The 11,393-nt window shown below is 41.1% G+C and overlaps 1 protein-coding gene across 4 annotated transcripts in view; it reads right to left on the bottom strand.

Moving 5' to 3' along the window:
* Positions 1–2,865: 2,865 nt before the first annotated feature.
* Positions 2,866–11,393, bottom strand: part of SLC28A3 (solute carrier family 28 member 3) — a 66,889-nt gene continuing 58,361 nt past the window's right edge. For 2 of the 4 annotated variants that reach the window (XM_042243078.2, XM_004004106.6), the window contains exons 15-18: positions 8,180–8,261; positions 7,429–7,527; positions 7,072–7,192; positions 2,866–5,346 (exon numbers count right to left, since the gene is read on the bottom strand). In XM_042243078.2, coding sequence (XP_042099012.1) covers positions 5,220–5,346; positions 7,072–7,192; positions 7,429–7,527; positions 8,180–8,261 — 429 coding nt within the window. In that variant the 3' untranslated portion in view covers positions 2,866–5,219. Of the gene's footprint in view, positions 7,193–7,428; positions 7,528–8,179; positions 8,262–11,393 lie in introns of all 4 variants that reach the window. The other 2 variants (XM_060410862.1, XM_060410863.1) reach the window with 1 other exon arrangement.

Genomic DNA, 11,393 nt, shown 5'->3' with positions numbered 1-11,393 from the left:
TATAAGATAAGCAAAACCATGTGCTTGATGTTGCCAAGAAATAGAAGGTGAAAGTAATTCTGGCATTAAGATTTGAAAAAAGACTCATTCACTCCAGTTTGATAGTTATAACTCACTGTATAGTTTATTATATGCTGAGAAAAGTGAACAGTGACACCAGTGTTCACTGTAGTTGACTGTGAGGAATGAAACTGAGCTGGGAGGAAGATTTCTAATTTTTCGGTTATATGCTGGCATATCATTTGCAATTTTTATTCTAAGTATGCATTCTGGATGAGCTATTTTTAAAATTTTTTTAACAGTGATTGAATTAACTATCCCTATTTATGTGAAGGTTAGTAATTTTGCATTAATCATACATTGAAAAAACATGTACTGACTGTCTACTAGATGCCAGGTACTAGTACTGGAGATATATAGGAATTAGTAGTCTATCTAGTGGGTCAGACAGACATGAGTGAATAATTACGAAATGAGGTAGGTACTCTGAAGTTGAAGGAACTTAGATTAGACCAGGGAATAATGCCCCAATTCTCCTTTTAGCTATGTGCCTTTGTTTAGTTGCTCAGTCATGTCCCACTTTTTGTGACCCCTTGGACTGTAGCCCATCAGGCTCCTCTGTCCATGAAATTTTCCAGGTAAGAATCCTGGAGTGGATTGCCATTCCTACTCCAGGGGACCTTTGTGACCCAGGGATTGAACCTGCGTCTCTTGTGTCTTCTGCAATGGCAGATGGAATCTTTACCACTGAGCCACCTGGGAAGCCCCTATTAGCTACAGTAATGTACAGATTACTATATCATAGGTAGCTTTACATGACTTCCAGGTTGGGGTGGGCTGGGGAGTGCAAGGAAATGAGATATTTCTGAGTGACTTAGGATTCTACAGTCCTCTTATTTTATGAGTATTACTGGAAGAATGCCCAGTACATGGAAGATATGGAGCTGATTCTGCATGTAAACATGACTTGCAAGACATCATTTTTTTCCCTAATCTTGGTTTCTCATGCTAAAGTGGTTGGGGAATTCCCTGGTGCTCTAGTGGTTAGAACTCCACGCTTTCACTGCAGTAGACCTGGGTTCAATTCCTAGTCACGAAACTAAGCTCCTGCAAACCACAGGATATGGTTGAAAAAAGAAAAAAAAAAGTGGTTGGCAGTTGTCAGATAACTAAATTGCAAGATTGATATTTGAGTGCTTTTCTCTGTTCCATGGCTATGGAATATATCCCTAACTTCAGTCACTGTCTTCCTATTTTGCTAGAGGCAGAGTGAGTAGGGGAGCTGGTTTGAAAATTCTCCAAGCCAGGCTTCAGCAATACGTGAACTGTGAACTTCCAGATGTTCAAGCTGGTTTTAGAAAAGGCAGAGGAACCAGAGATCAAATTGCCAACATCCACTGGATCATCAAAAAAGCAAGAGAGTTCCAGAGAAACATCTATTTCTGCTTTATTGACTATGTCAAAGCCTTTGACTGTGTGGATCACAATCAACTGTGGAAAATTCTGAAAAAGATAGGCATACCAGACCACCTGAACTGCCTTTTGAGAAACTTGTATACAGGTCAGGAAGCAACATTTAGAACTGGACATGAAACAACAGACTGGTTCCAAATAGGAAAAGGAGTACGTCAAGGCTGTATATTGTCACCCTGCTTATTTAACTTATAGCAGAATACATCATGAGAAACACTGGCTCATGTACACCCATGGCAGATTCATGCCAATGTATGGCAAAACCAATACAGTATTGTAAAGTAAAATAAAGTAAAAATAAAAATTAAAAAAGAAAAGAATTAAAAAGTATTACAGAAAATAAAAAAGAAAAAAGAGAAACACTGGGCTGGAGGAAGCACAAGCTGGAATCAAGATTGCTGGGAGAAATATCAATAACCTCAGATATGCAAAAGACACCACCCTCATGGCAGAAAGTGAAGAAGAACTGAAGAGCCTCTTGATGAAAGTGAAAGAAGAGAGTGAAAAGTTGGCTCAAAGTTCAACATTCAGAAAACTAAGATCATGGCATCTGGTCCCGTCATTTCATGGCAAACAGATGGGGAAACTGGAAACAGTGGCTGACTTTATTTTTCTGGGCTCCAAAATCACTGCAGATGGTGATTGCAGCCATGCAATTAAAAGATGCTTACTCCTTGGAAGGAAAGTTATGATGAGCCTAGACAGCATATTAAAAAGCAGAGATATTACTTTGCCAACAAAGATCCGTCTAGTCAAGGCTATTGTTTTTCCAGTGGTCATGTATGGATGTGAGAGTTGGACTGTGAAGAAAGCTGAGTGCCAAAGAATTTATGCTTTTGAACTGTGGAGAAGACTCTTGAGAGTCCCTTGGACTGCAAGGGGATCCACCCAGTCCATTCTAAAGATCAGTCCTGGGTGTTCATTGGAGGGACTGATGTTGAAGCTGAAACTCCAATAGTTTGGCCACCTGATGAGAAGAGCTGACTCATTTGAAAAGACCCTGATGCTGGGAAAGATTGAAGGCAGGAGGAGAAGGTGATGACAGAGGATGAGATGGTTGGATGGTGTTATCAACTCGATGGACGTGGGTTTGGGTGGACTCTGGGAGCTGGTGATGGAGCGGGTGGCCTGGTGTGCTGTGGTTCATGGTGTCTCAAAAAGTTGGACACGACTGAGCGACTGAACTGAACTGAACTGAACTACTGCCTACTTTTTAGAGTCTCTTGTAATAGAAATGCCAAGCGGCCCACTAATGACCAGGGTAGAAAGCACTCTACGTCCAGGGCAGTCACAGGGCCTTTGTCATATAAAGGAAAATACACTCATCATCACGAACGGCTGTTGTCTTTAGAGTCAGAAGAAGAATGGACAATGGCACACTTTTCTTCCTGCTTTAGTTTAAATGAAAAGTTGTTTTTATTAACAGATTGTAAAATGTGGCGCAAGTGGTAAATAATCCACCTGCCAATACAGGAGATGCAAGAGATGCTTTAATACCTGAGTTGGAAAGACCCTCTGGAGAAGGAAATGGCAACCCACTCCGGTATTCTTACTTGGAAAATTCCATGGACAGAGGAGCCTGGTGGGCCACAGTCCATGGGGTCACAGAGAGACACAACTGAGCACACACGCACACACACAGCTGCAAAAAGGTAAGTTATTTTTAGGACAATTAGCACCATATGGTGCACCTGTTCCAAGCATGTCTTCTTTAATCCTGTGCTCCTGACTGTTTAAAATGTGAATGATTGCTTCTGCTTCCCCTGCTCCAGTACATTCAGTGTAGTTTAATCCTTCCTGGAACACTGTTGTCCTTCAATACCTTCTTTATAATCATTCCTGATTTTGGAATGGTTCTGTAATTGGAAATCAGCCTCACTGGGCAGGTGCATGTCTTAAGCTCTTCACAATGGCCTAATGGCCTATCAGCCTAATTAAACTACAGGAACATAAGAACAATTAGGTGGGAGGATTTGCAAAATGAAGGCATGTTAGTAATCTGTGTCGTTACAGAGACCTCACTCAGACCTAACTGCTTGGATGTGCTGATTTTATCAATGGAAAGAAAAATCAAAGAAAAATTTCCATATTTCATGACTCCAGTCTATTCTTAGCTGTGACCCTAAGGCTTCTGTGGTGTCAGAGAATTTGTTTGTAACCACAGCTTCTGGATTGGACAGAGAAATGCCACTTCTGACCCCTTCTCTGTTTGCAAATCAGTGGGAAATAATAAGGAGAATAAGAAGCAGTAAATGTCCCTCTTTATTGAGATTAGGAAACATTCATATCTGGACTCATAATACTGTATTTGAAAAAGGACTTTCAGGTTAATGAAAACTGTATCAGTGTGAAGATAGACTCAGAAAAAAGGGTGGAGACTTTGGATTCCAGGGACAGATAAGACAGAATGCAGAATTCTTCATTTCACAGCCTTGGCTTGAAACAAGGTCAGCGTGCATAGACTGACAGCAACGTTCTGTGCTGGGTGAGTGCAAAATAGTGCTGGGTGACCTTGGGCAACAGCCAGGGAAACACACAGGAAACACAAAGACACTCCATCTTTGCCATTTCAGAAGACTACGGGTGGGTGGAGGATATTCTGTGAGGAATAAATAGCTCTCCAGTATCTACGTGTGCCAAAGAAGAGTGAAGACATCACTGTCTACCAAAACCTTCGACTGAGTAGCTTCACTGGGAAAAGGGAAACTTCCACCTAGCCCAGCGCCACTCACAAAGTTCACAGAGTATTGATAAGATTTCTGGAGGCAGCAAGCCTCAAGTGCTCACCAGCTCATTTGCCTGATCCTTACCCCCTTTCTATCTAGTCTCACCACATGACTCAGAAATAATATCTCCCTCCCTCAGTACTAGTCCATTAACAGTTAATTTCCAAGTGTGGTACTGGAAAGAGACTGGAGTGAATAGGATGGAGAGAAAGGGGTATGTGTGTAATATTGCCACTTTTATTAAAAATGAATTTTATTAATTTTTGAATTTGAAAAGGGGAAAACTTTAACTCTCAGGAATAAAACAGAGTAGAAAAATGCAAAGAGTTAAAAAGAGAAAAAAGAGTAAGAGAGAAAAATAATAGTCATAGTAAACAGAGGAGAACCAACATATGACTAACTGGCATCCCTCACACACTGTGCCATAGGCTTTTACGAAGGCTGACACCAGAACCTACAGAACAGAGGGAATGGACGTGTAAATACCATTTATGTTCCCACTTCATCACCACCACACATACACACACAACACATACAAGTCAACTATTCACACATGGATTTAAAAAAATTACTCTTGCATATGAACAAAAATGAAAACACAAATAAATTACTTAAGGTATTCCAAAACCTTTCTCACATTCTTTCTTTTGGGTGAAACCCCTTTAATCCAGTCATTAGTATTTGTGTTTCCTCATATAGTGTGGTCTTTATGCCATTAAGATCACTTCACTAAAAAGCATCTTTGCATCGTCTCCAGAATCTCCTTTTGAGATAGGAAACATTTTTGGAGACAACATGTCACTTTGGGACACCAAAATGAGTAATTCTCAGTAGTGGGGAGAAAAAAGGGGAGGAGGAAGATACTATAGATCTGAAGCATTCATTCCTGTTTTTCTTCTTTAAAGCTGAAACTCCATGACAGAAGTATTGATCTGTGGAAATAGCTTGTTTCTCCCCATTCTCCTCAAAGCAGAAAATTCAGCACCTGTACTTAGAGTTCTGTTGGAGGAGTGGCTGGACTCAAAGTACATTAGGAATCCAACTGCAGTTCAGTGTTGGTGTATTCAACAAGTTGCAGCAGTTCTTCAAAGTATACAGGCTATGGTTTCCGGTTGGGATGACCTCACCAGGCCCCTTGACAACAGTGCTGGAGCAAAGGAGAATAAAACAGTTAGTTGAGACTTCAAAGACGGAAGATGAACAGAAGATGACACATGAGAAATAGCACAGGGTAGGAAGCTGATGTCTTCCCTCACATTCCAGGAGTGTTTGTCACTCAGTCGTGCCTGACTCTGTAACCCCATGGATTATAGCCCACCAGGCTCCTCTGTCTATGGCGTTCTGCAGGCAAGAATACTGGAGTGAATTGCGATGCCCTTTTCCAGGAAATCTTTCCAACCCAGGGTTCGAACCTGGGTCTGCCACATTGCAGGCAGATTCTTTACCATCTGAGCCACCAGGGAAGCCTAAAATTCTGGTTAGGGTGGGTTAAGGACAAAGTAGTTTTGACTCTTAAATCCTGTTTGGCCTGAGAGACTCCTCTTATTTCTTCCAGAATAAACAAATAAAGGATAGAAACAATCTTTATAAAACACTTGCACACGGGGCTTCCCTGGTGGCTCAGTGGAAAGGAATCCTCCTGCCAATGCAGGAGACATAGATTTGATCCCTGGGCTTGGAGAATCCTGCATGCTGCGGACCAGCTAACCCCATATGCCACAACTACTGAATCTGTGCTTTAGAGCCTGGGAGCCTCAACTACTGAAGCCCACGTGCCCTAGAGCTGATGCTCTGCAATAAGAGAGGCCATTGGAATGAGACGCCCATGCACTGAAAATGGAGAGTCACCCCTGCTCACTGCAACTAGAGGAAGGCCCATGCCACAGCCAAAAACAAATAGATAAATAAAATTATATTAAAAAAACCCTAAAACTTGCACCTTAGGAAGAGCAGATGGAGTGGTGATACTGATTTTGAGGATAGAAACTGTACAAGAATGGGAGGCTGGCATGAGTCACTGATGGCCCCTCGTCCACTGAGGCTCATCACCATCATGCTGTCAGGGTAGCCTGCACTGCTTGATACTCTTGAAAGGGAGGCAGTACCTAGTAACAAGTACTAGGGTCTTAGATAAGGGTCTGGGCTCTGTGGGCAGAAAGACTCAAATTTTCTTGGCTCTTTCTATCTTACTCTTGCTTGCACTCATTTTGCTTCAGTAAGTGACATAGTTTCTCTAAGCCCTGATTTTATCTAATGCTTAAAAAAGCAATAGTGCCCAATTTATACAGTGGTTGCAAGGTTTAACTGAGCTAATTCATACAAAGTGCCTAATACACGGCTGGGGGCATATTAAAATGTTTGAGCAGCATTGGTTAGTGTTATGGTTTCTAGTCTTAGTTGAGAAAAGTCAAGATGAAAGGTATTTTGGGATCCCCTGGTGGTCCAGTGGTTTAGAATCCACCTACCAATGTAAGGGACATGGCTTTGGTCCCTAGACCAGGAAGATTCCATATGCTGTGGAGCAACTAAGCCTGTGTGCCACAACTACTGAGCCTGCTGTCTAGAATCTAGTGTGCCTCAGCTACAGAAGCCTAGGTACCTAAAGCCCACGATCCACAGTGAGAAGTCACTGCAGTGAGAGGCCCATGCACCACAATGCCACAGCAAAGAGCAGCCCCTGCTGGCTGCACCCGGAGAAAGCCCACACTCAGCAACAAAGAACCAGTATAGTCATAAACAAATAAAAAGATGAAAGGTGGTTAGAACTGCCACACAGGGTCTTATATTAAGAGTTATGAAGTTATAATAAGTGGATGCTCTTTTTTTATTATTAATGATGACTATAAAGAAGTTATCATCAAAAGTACAATACCTGCTCAGTAGACCCTGGCAACAAGATACGACATTGGTTGTATTTCTGACTAAGCTGGAGTTGAAGGCATTCTCCAAAATGTGGTGGCAGTTGATGTCTACAGGAGTGTTGGTAAGCATGCCTAGAAGTGGAACAGAGTGCCATTTATTTAATTAATGATGTCACTGAACTCTTCTTCTATTCTTGACTTCTCCACCATGCTCTGCACATTTCACATCACAGCATGCTTAAGAGCAGCTCTACCTCCCAGCTCTCTACAGCAACGTACGCTGTGTATGTAGGTGGTGGGCACTGTGCCCCCAAAGTTGCCATCCTGTGAGCGCAGGGAGACAGGACACAAACAACACAATATAATACCTGCAATGCAGGCCGTCAGGAAGCAGGCGATGGTCCCCGCAATCAGAGCTCTCATTGCTCCTGTGGTGATGTCACGCTTTCTTGAAGGAGCCATGGAAGCTGGGGAACGTGGGAGAAAGTATGGAAGGTTAATGTTGAGGATATTGATTTCAGTTCCAAATTCCCTGCCTCTGAGAGTTCTAGGGTTGGAGTCTCAGGTCAGCCGACTTTTCTTTTCCTTTTGTAAACTGACTGGGAAAATTCAAGATTCAAGAGCTAAGTGATGAGCTCCACACCCAGAGAAGTTTCTCTGCTGTAGGAGACCTCACAGTGTGTTGAGGGCATGGCAAGGCAAATGGGTTGCAAGGAGGGATCCCAAATATCTGCAACTCATCTCTCACCATCCCCTTCTTTGCCTATGGTGGCACAGAATTAATTAATCACAGCATTTTCCCATTGAACTTCCACTGGCCCTCAGAATCCTTCTCCAGGTGGTCATTAAAAATCTATTGGAATTGGTATGCAAAGTGAAATGTGTTTGTCATCTTTGAGTGGGGTAATAATATCTGTACATTTGAGCAAATTCTTCCTGATGTTAGCCAGGACACACATAGGAAAACTACATTGCAGAGCGGGGGCAAAAATAGACCCCAAAGAATTTACTGCTGTTGCAGTGTCTCTTTTTCTAACACAAATAATGTTACAGAGCAACAAGGAGATCAGAAGCACATTTACACCATATCTGTAGGTGAAGAATATTCTTTTCACTTACTGAGTCCGCCGATCACTATTCCCAGGGAACCAAAATTGGCAAAGCCACAGAGAGCATAAGTGGAGATTGCCTCAGAACGCATCTGGAAATAAGCATAAACACACAGATGTATACATGATGTGACCTAGTTTAGTAAATCTGATATCCTAACTGGGCTTCCAATTCTGACTATGAAATCACTATCGACAGATAAATATACAGTGTATGGTATCAAACACCCGTTGTTTTTTCCATCTCCCCTTGAATTTTGGGGAAGGAAAAGGGGCTGTGTGGGTTCAGAGACTTCATGAAGTTCTTAGATTGGTACTCTTGACCTCTACAAATGCTATTTTCTACTCAATGATAACTTTTATATTGTGTCAGGCAAAGTATTAGCTACTGATGATACAAAATTGGTTCTAGAAAATACTCACATTACATTTATTTGACAGAGGACTTATTCAGAATGTATAAAGAAATGCTATAACTCATTAAGAAGACAAGCACCCAATAAAAAACAGATAAAAAGATTTCATGAAAGATACGCAAGTGGCCAAAATAAGCACATGAGATGTTTGACATCAATTGTCACCAGGAAAATGAAAATTAAATGAAAACAATAAACTATCACTATGCATCCATTAAAATGGCAAAAAAAGATGGACAACACGAAGTGTTGACAAGGATGAGGAGCAATTGGAATTCTTATACACTATTAGTGGGAATGCAAAGTGACACAGCCTGTTCGTAAAATATGAACATACCTAGCAGGGTTTTTTTTGTAATCGAATTAACATAACAGCCTGTATGATCAATAATACCACTCCTAGGAATGTTCCCAGGAGAAATAAAAACATATGCCTACAAGGAGATTGTACATGAGTATTTAAAGCAGCTTTATTCACAATAGCCCCAAGCTGGAAATAACTCAAATGTCCTTCAATAGCCAAATGGATAAATGAAGTGCGGATACAACTTCACTTTCACTTTTCACTTTCACGCATTGGAGAAGGCAATGGCAGCCCACTCCGGAGCTCTTGCCTGGAGAATCCCAGGGACGGCAGAGCCTGGTGGGCTGCCGTCTATGGGTTCGCACAGAGTCAGACACGACTGAAGCGACTTAGCAGCAGCAGCAGCATACATAAAATAGGATACTACTCTGCAATAGAAAGGAAAAAACTAACACATGCAACAATATGAATCCTGAATCCATTTATATGAAATTCTAGAACAGGCAAAAATGATCTATCGTGGGAGAAAGATCACTGGTTTCCTGGGACCGGGTTGGGGTGGGATGAGGTGTTGTTGACAACCGGCAAAGGGAAGTTTTCTAGGTGTGGTGGAAATGTTCATTATCTTGATTGTGGGCGTGGTTACAAAGGTGACAGATTTATCAAAATATAGGCCTTTTTTGGAAGGTAAATTATACTTCAGTGAAAAGGAATTATCATAGTAAAAAGGAAGCTCACAGATAGCAGAGAGGCTCCTTTCAGCTATCTGTGGTGTGTGCTTGCCTTTCTTTTCTCCTCAGCTCTGACCAGATCATAGGAATATTAGGTGCCAGGAGAGTGAATAGTCTTTTCACAGGGAAAGATGAGAAGATGGCAGGTGGATTCTTGGAAGCATGAGCGTGACTCTCCTTCTCTGTTCCAGTGGACATGACAGGCTGCTCAGTCCAGATAATCTTCCTCAGATTGAGCGGCTGACTGTGGGAGGCTTGGAAGATTCAGTGGGCTCAGTTGTTCACCACAGGCACAGCCAAACTGGCAAAAGCACCCACATGACCAAGGCAATAATCTTCTTTACCAAAATCCTGAAAAATCTATGATTTGGTTTGAAGAACAAACCAGGCTAACACTCTATCAAAAGTAGCAGTGACTTTTTTTTTCCTCTCTCTTTTTTTTTTTTATTAACTGAATTTTTAAAAGCTCACATTCAAGGTTCAAGTGGTAATGGTAAGTTTTTTTGTTGATTATAAAGCTCCTCTTCTCTTTCACAATTTCTGAGAACTCCTTTGTTGATATTCTCCATCATCATGCAGACAGGAAAAAAAATATATATTTCAAGTATTTGGGCAGTCCACTGTTTGCGGAAAAGCTCATTCTTGTCCCTTGCTCAGTCTATTGCTTTTTCATTTAGTTCAATTGGCTTCAAAAATAGGCGAGCTTGTTAAGAGGCCATGGGGAAGGAGATGGCAAAAAGTGCTTAAGATTTGCTCCTCATTTCTGAGGATCTAGGGGAAGGAGGGACACAGATGTGGCCATGTACGGTCTTATAATAAGAGGAAAAGTAGGCTGGGATGATTCCACTTAGCCTTTGCCCAAGGGTTATGTGATAGAAAGAGCTGCACTGTACTAGGAAATTAATAATAGTTCTTTCAGCTCTCCTTGTACTGGATCAAAGATGCCACAGGTACAAGGAAAGTCATTGTAGCATTACTTCTAGTAGCTAAAAAATTGTAATAGTGTTCATCAACAAGGGACTGGTTGAAATAAGTTATGATGTGCTCATATTGTGTCACAGGCATCCAAGATACGTTATCAAGGGCAAAGAGCATTGCTAACAACAGAGAGCATGATGTGAAATGTGGAGAGGAGCTGAATCGTAGAGAAACAGGGAGGATGACTTCCTTTTCCCTGTACACCTCTTGTACCTTTTGAGTTCTGTACCATGGTACATTTTATGTGTAAACAAACAAACATGCAAAGTATTATCTTTATTCTAAGAAAAAGAAGATGGTGAAAATGATGGAGTGATAAAGAGCGCATTTTAAAACTGAAGTGTATTTGATTTACACTGTTTTGTTAGTTTCTTCTGCTCAGCAAAATGATTCAGATATATAGATACGTATATATTTATTATATACACATATGTATTATTTTCCATTATGGTTTATTACAGGGTATAAATTTAGTTTGCTGGTCTGTACAGTAGGACCTTATTGTTTATCTACTTTATGTATAGTAGTTTTTATCTGCCAATACCAAACCTAATTTATCCCTTCTTTTGTCGCTCCCCCTTGGTAACTGTAAGTTTGTTTTCCATGTCTGTGAGTCTGTGTCTGCTTCATAAATAATTTCATTTGTGTTATATTTTAGATTTCCCTTAGATATAAGTGATATCATATGGTATTTGTCTTTCTCTTTCTGACTTACTTTACTTAGTCTGATAATAGCTAGGTTCATCCACGTTGCTGCAAATCACAGTATTTTATTATTTTTTATGGCTAAGTTGT

Source organism: Ovis aries, chromosome 2 (genome assembly GCF_016772045.2).
Source record: "Ovis aries strain OAR_USU_Benz2616 breed Rambouillet chromosome 2, ARS-UI_Ramb_v3.0, whole genome shotgun sequence".
Classification (NCBI taxonomy): domain Eukaryota; kingdom Metazoa; phylum Chordata; class Mammalia; order Artiodactyla; family Bovidae; genus Ovis; species Ovis aries.
The sequence above is the reverse complement of the archived record's forward strand: the minus strand, read 5'-3'. Positions and strand labels throughout refer to the sequence as shown.